The sequence below is a fragment of the Tupaia chinensis genome, unplaced genomic scaffold, assembly GCF_000334495.1.
Source record: "Tupaia chinensis unplaced genomic scaffold, TupChi_1.0 Scaffold141843_1, whole genome shotgun sequence".
NCBI lineage: Eukaryota > Metazoa > Chordata > Mammalia > Scandentia > Tupaiidae > Tupaia > Tupaia belangeri.
The window spans coordinates 6,787-13,345 of NW_006201700.1; the positions used below are offsets into that span (position 1 = coordinate 6,787).

General features: G+C 45.6%; 1 protein-coding gene across 1 annotated transcript; it reads left to right on the forward strand.

Moving 5' to 3' along the window:
* The first annotated feature begins 777 nt into the window (after window positions 1–777).
* LOC114005078 (uncharacterized) lies at window positions 778–6,443 on the forward strand. Its single transcript, XM_027766250.1, has 3 exons — window positions 778–851; window positions 5,236–5,484; window positions 5,567–6,443. The coding sequence occupies exons 1-3, from the start codon at window positions 778–780 to the stop codon at window positions 5,934–5,936; spliced, it is 693 nt and encodes a 230-aa protein (XP_027622051.1). The 3' UTR covers window positions 5,937–6,443.
* Window positions 6,444–6,559: the final 116 nt, after the last annotated feature.

Here is a 6,559-nt window from a genome sequence, read left to right on the forward strand (position 1 = left end):
GTTCTTACTTTAGCAAACTGTGAAATTTAGAAACCCTTTCTCTAGCACACAATCCAGGTGTCTGACCCTCAGAGATTTTCTTCTCATTCATAATCTGCTCTCACTCAGTGACTGTATGTTGCTCAGATCCAAACACTGTTCAGAATATTGCCACAAGGTGACCAGAGTTACAACCTCAGAAAGGAAAGGACAGAATGCACAGGACATCTGTACCTGGCTTTCTTTTTTTTTTTTTTTTTTTTTTTTGTTTTTGCTAAAGGGCGCGTGCGCTCCCCAGACAGACAGAGACAGACAGAGAAATAGAAAGCGAGAAATCACTCCCCAGGGGGGATGGCCACGCTGCAATCCCTTCTCCTCCATTCTCCTCTTGGGATCTTGGGCATGCACGCACACATGCCCGGTGTGAGTTTAAGCCACTGGGTCTGGGACACCAACCACGGTTGACTACGTGGGAGTCCAGCAACATAGCCATTACGCTAACTGCTGGTCCCTATACCTGGTTTTCTTAGTGTCAACCTCCTTCTGTAGATTTCTGACCAGCTAGAGGTGACTCACATGAGACGGAGCTGCCTGGAATGCACCAGGAGCATTCCTTACCCATCCTTTGCAGGCTCAAGACTGGCCTCAGCTCAGTGACTGTCCTCAGGCCTCTGCCCCCACTCCAGGCTATTTAGCTGCTTCACACAAGCACTGGGGTGTTTACATGAGACCAAGACCTACAATCCTGTTGACGCTTTTCTACTCCTGAGCACATTTAAAGTCCATTATCTTCATGAGATGGCACTACAGCAGCTGTGTTGGCACCTGATTCCAAAGGCAATAGATAAGATCTGTGCTTTTCAGAACTGGAGGTGAGCAAAGTAGTTGACTTTCAGTCTACGCACTAATTTCTCACTCAAGTAAGGGCTACAGGTACACTGTTCATCTCTTCAGAAATCCCAGAAAATTAGTGTTGGTAACAGACTGTCTCCCACACATGCAGCTTTTCTCAAGCAGCCTACCCACTGATTCTAGACCAGAGAAGGGTTACAACACCATTCATCTCTACAGAGATCCCAGGAATCAGGATGGGTAACAGGCTATCTCCCACTCACACTACTCACAAGGAGGAGCTATTGTATGTATTAAATCAGGCTAATCACTGCATGCTCTCCAAAACCATTTCTCAAATGTTAATAGAAATTGATACCTATTGCCCTAGGTACCCTGAGGGAAGATCTTTGAAATTAACTGATTGGTCTAAATAGACCTGATTAACTAGTTTAGAACTTGTTAATAAAACAAACACTCTCCATATTTTTAAAACAAAGAAAGGGGAATCTAGGGCCCCCCTCTACTCATTCTGCCAGATTGCTTTCTTTAACTGTGTTTAAATTGAATTGTCTAAATTTGACTTTTTATTCAAAATTGCATCAATGGAGCACAGCCTGGAAGCAAATATCAGCCTCACAAAAACTCCCTCAGGCTGAAGTTTTCTATAATATGCCTCTAGATTCTACCTGGCAATGCCGAGTTCCTCTAATAACCTGGGGAAGAGGCTTTTCCTCTGTGTTTACTCCTATAGGCCCGGTTTGGATCCCCTCTCACGTGTATGACCTGCACATCATGAGCTGGCATCAGACATCATAAAGCCTGATACCAAGCTTCCAACTAAGATTCAGGAAAAGAGGAAGACCAAGAAAAGAATAATCAGGCCAGCCACAGTGAGTCCTAGCACTTGGGTGACATGGAAATAATAGCTAACTATGCTCAGGAAATGCTGGAAGAAGAAGAAAAAGAACCAACTCCTGAGAACTTGTTCATTGCTCTTTGCCAAATAGACTGCTAACTCAATGACATATGTTATATCATAATCATATGCTTATCAGAGTCAATTTAACCCTCTTTAACACTTGCTAATCATGAACCCTGCAAGGTGAATTACACCAAGCACTGGATATAATATGTAGACAAAATTGGTTCAGGAGTTAAATTTGACTAACTTTTGTCTGCAACATAGTGAACATGTTCAATATATATTGAGGTCCTGTTTTCAACCAGTATGTAAACCCCTTGAAGAGATTCGACAATTGACTATTTTCCAAAATATTAACGAAAACATTTCCTACTAAGATATGTATAATTGGGGACCTGTGTCTTTAGAACCTCCTAAAGGTCTCATTATGCTACATACCCCAAAAGTTTTAACGTCTAGCAATGACACTTGTGTGCAAGTTCAAAATTGTGTGTCCAACTGTCTACATTTGCCACCAGGATCTCATTGCTGCAAAAACAAAACAAAACAAAAAACAAAAACAAAACAAAAAAAAAAGAAAATGTTAGTTATGCTATTGGCTTTGTTCAGTTGCCTATAGGCTGTTTTTTGTTTGTTTGTTTGTTTGCTTTTTACATGTGGAGCCTTCACATTTAACTATATTCCAGCTAATCTATCTCATAACACCTTATGCTGCCTTAGTTGCATAGAAGCAGTATTATCCTCTAAGTGATGTGGGCAGCCTTACTGAGGCCTGTCTGTATCAGGTCTCTCTTGACCTTCCTCTTCATGGTGTGGAGACATCCAGAATTCACTACAGCCCAAGGCAAACAGCTGCTGACACTCACTAGGCCTCTGTGAATTTACTGCCTCTCCCCCTTTGAAATGATAAAAGCCACCTGAGGCCTTGAAAAGACAGACACCCTACTTAACTAACCCTTTCTTTGCTAAAATAAACTTGAAGTTTCTTCTTAATAGGATTTCCTTAGCCTGCTGGAGTCCCCCCTTCCTCCAAACTCCCTTATAAAAGACCCTTGCTTAACCCTCAAAGAGGGCCCCTTCATAATGTTAATTCCTCCATGCCCACTGGCAGTAACAATAAAGAGTATTTCTATCTCTGTAGAATGTTGCTTTTTGTCCCTTGGCCCTCTGTTTTTCCACAGCATTTGATGGTTTTGCGAATGTTGCCTTTTGTCCCTTTGCCCTCTGTTTTTCCACAATATTTGATAGTTTGGCTGGGAAGCAAAAATCATACTGGCCCTTTGAGCCACTGATCCCAGGGTGCTCCCTTCCCTGGGATGAGCACTGAGGTATGGAGGGATAGGCACGCCCCAACTTCTTTGACAGAATCTCTCAGCTGGGGTGCCCCCCTTGAGAACAAGCATTCTGGACCAACTTTTATTCTGGACCTGGATGCATCACCTATGGTCAACTCTGGTAATCTGGTAAACCCCAGAGATCTGCAGAGTCATCAGTCAGTCCACTCAGGGAGTGGATAAGGAGAGCCCTACACTCTCCTTTGCTCACAGAACAGGCAGTCTGGACTCATCTCTTTCTGATTGGTCTGTAGAGTTCATCAGTCAGTCCACTCAGTGAGTGGAAGAGATTTGAACATTCTTCTTTGGTCACAGGACCAGTAGTCAGGACTTATTTATCTTTGGATTGATATGAGGAGGGAATGCATAACCTCTGAGTGAATGTGAGTGTGATGAGTAAATGTGTTTGCTGTACCACAGTGCATTGCACTACGGGGCATGAGTCTGTTTTCTGTTGTTTTGTGGTGTTCCTGAAAAATACTAAGTGGTAGTATTACACACTGAGGACCTCCTTTCCTCTCTATGTGTGTAATCTGGTGGAAGTTCTTTTTTTTTTTTTTGGAGAGGTTTTAAATTGGGTGGCGTTTATATATCCAACCGCCTATTGTTAAGGAAACACACAAAGCCTGTGAGGGACACGGCCAGAGCAGACACCTGAATGGCCTTCCCCTTGGTGGGGGGGGGGGTCACCTATCCTTTTCTTGTGACATCATTCATGGGAGGGGGGATACAAGGACAGTTGGTAGGGCTTTCCCTATAGAGATGGATAGGCACAGTAGATGTAGGTCATAAGTTTTTTCTCTGGAAGCTGGGACATGAGTTCTTCTCAACTGTGATGAAAGATGTCCTCCTTCCTACCCCAGGGAGAGAGATCTGTCCACTCTCCCTGGGAGAAGAGAGGGCAGGCATCAATCTCTCTACCTAGACCTCCTGTTCCCAATTCCTTCTCCACTCCATTTGTCATCTGCCACAGGAGTACTCCCTTTGGCACCAGAGTATCAGCCATTGGAGAGCCAAGAAGAGGGACCACAGGGAGAAACTGCTGTGATCTTTTTAATTGCAGCCCTTGGTAGATATCCCCCTTAAAAAGGTCAACAAACTTATTGCCAAGGTGGTCTGGTTCTTTAAGCAGTAGCCATGAGGCTTCTCAACTTCTGGATGAAGACCTGCCCCCAAGAGTCTGCTAATAGAGCCCTTCCTCCAACCAGTCATCTCCTGTGCCTTTTGGGAAATGCAGATATTTAATAACTGAAAAAGTAAGAGAGAATTAGGGGTACAATGGGAAAACCTCAGTCCAAATCTCCTAAACCCACTGTGCTGGATTGTATGCTGACTAACTTTAAGAAAGGTTTTTCCAAGGATTATGGAGTTAAGTTAAAACCGGAGAAATCTCTGGGACTTGCAGCAGCTCAGACTACCCAGGGGAGAGGCCACTGACCTTCCCAATTTCCACACCCAGATTCTGCCTCCCTTGCTTTCACCTGGGGAACTACTGCAGCCTGGGGCAACCTCACTCTCCAGATGCCCTTGCAAGAGACCCAAGGGATGCCCCAGTTAGGTGCAGATGGGGCTATTAAGGAAGGCAGTGCAACATTATATTACCAGCCTTTCACCACCACTGACTTGCTTAATTGGAAACACCACACACCCCATACTCAGAACAGCCCAAGCAATGAAAGAGCTCCTGCAGTCTATACTCCAAACTCATCAGCCCACCAGGGATGGCTACCACCAGCTCCTCCTCACTTTACTGAATATGGAGGAACAACAAAGTCCTTACAGCAGCAAAGACATTGTTACAAGAGCATGCCCCCAAAATACAGAGAGGCACTCTTGCAGGGAATGAAGTTGGTACAAAGAAACCTACCACTATGACAAAAACAACAGAAATAATCCAAAAGGCAATGAGCCACTGTAAGAGTAAATTTAAACTGTGCCTTTCAGCTCTGTAAAGATAAAATTTAACCTTTGCCTTTTCATTTCTGTACTATTGCCGGCTCCGCTGACAGAATTAATTATGCAAACTTCCAGGAACTGAACAAATGGAATGTGGACAAGGAACTAGAAAGATAACCCATGCACCTGTGTCGCAAGAGCTGCTGCTCTTCCCCCTAGAAATAAAGTTATCCGTTAAACTTCCGCATACCTTCTCCTGCTTATAAAAAGACCTATAACCCTAGAAACAGGGTCCTCACTCAGACCTGCTGAGTCAGGTGTGTGCTTGGACCCCAACCAGCAGCTGGCCGGAAAAATAAAACCTCTTGCATTTTGCATCAAGAACCGACTCTTGTGGTTGATTGGGGGTCGGTATCCTCTGGACAGAAAGCACGCCAAGCCAGGCGGTCAGCGCCCTTTCATTTGGGGGCTCGTCCAGGATATCGTGGCTACCCATCATCTGCAATGTCGGCCTTGGAGGTAAGCCTAAAAAAAAAAAAAAACCTGTTTGTTTGTCGACTTTCTTGTTTGTTTCCGTGTGGTACCCAATAGTCCGTTTCAGGTTCCGCAGCTGTTCGGCCTATTGTAAAATAGCCGAACTGTGGTCAGTAGACGTGCCCAGAGAACCACAGGCTGCAGCCCTGGAGGACGCCCTAAGGGCAGAGGAGGATCATGGAAGCCTGATCGTCTCCTACGATAAGGGTGCAGATCAGGTACATATTTTGGCCTGGAGTCCCCATGGCCTGCGCCCGTCTGAATCTGTCCAAAGATTGTGGAAAACAAAAATCGGTAAGTTACTTTCTGTTTGTCTTGTCCTGTTCTTTGTTCTGTTGTCTGTACTCTTAACCTATTCGTTGACGATGGGGCAGACTGTGGTGACTCCTTTAAATTTGACTCTCGAACACTGGACTGAAGTGAAGGGAAGAGGTTGAGACCTGTCTGTAGAAATTCAAAAGGGACTCTGGCAGACATTTTGTGCCTTTGAGAGTCCCACCTTTGGTGTCAGGTGGCCACCCGAAGGCACGTTTGACCTTAACTCTATCCTTTCCGTCAAAGACATTGTATTTCAGAAGGGACCAGGAAGTCATCTGGACCAGCAACCGTACATCATCGTTTGGCAAGATCTAATCCAAAACCCACCTTTGTGGGTTTGACCATGGTTGCCCAGGCCCCGTCCAAACCCCCCTCAAGTCCTGGTGGCCCAGTCCCCTAACCCTCCAGAGGGTACAGACATCTCTGAACATCCCAAGTGAATCTATCCAGAGACCCAAGACCTTCTTCTCCTAGACACCCCTCCCCCATATCCCCCGTCCCTTCCACTAGGTGAAGAAAGGTGCAGAGACCCCAGAGTGCCACCTAACATTGGACCTGGTCCTTCCACCCCCTCTGAGGGTGACCTTCTAGGGCCTGCTCAGGGCACTAAGAGTCAACGTTGCACACTCCCGTCTCCCAATACCACTGTAGCACAGCCCTTTCGGGCCTATGGGCCCCCACCTCCACCTACCGACGAGGGGCTGCCTCCCCTACAGCCTCTCCCATATTGGCCCCTTTCTTC

Bases quoted from the DNA above. Each gene is read 5' to 3' on its own strand.
- LOC114005078 (XM_027766250.1), top strand. From the start codon at position 778: ATGGCACTACAGCAGCTGTGTTGGCACCTGATTCCAAAGGCAATAGAT. The intron at 852-5,235 runs GTGAGCAAAGTA...GCTTATAAAAAG, and splicing joins TGTGCTTTTCAGAACTGGAG to ACCTATAACCCTAGAAACAG. The intron at 5,485-5,566 runs GTAAGCCTAAAA...AGTCCGTTTCAG, and splicing joins CTGCAATGTCGGCCTTGGAG to GTTCCGCAGCTGTTCGGCCT.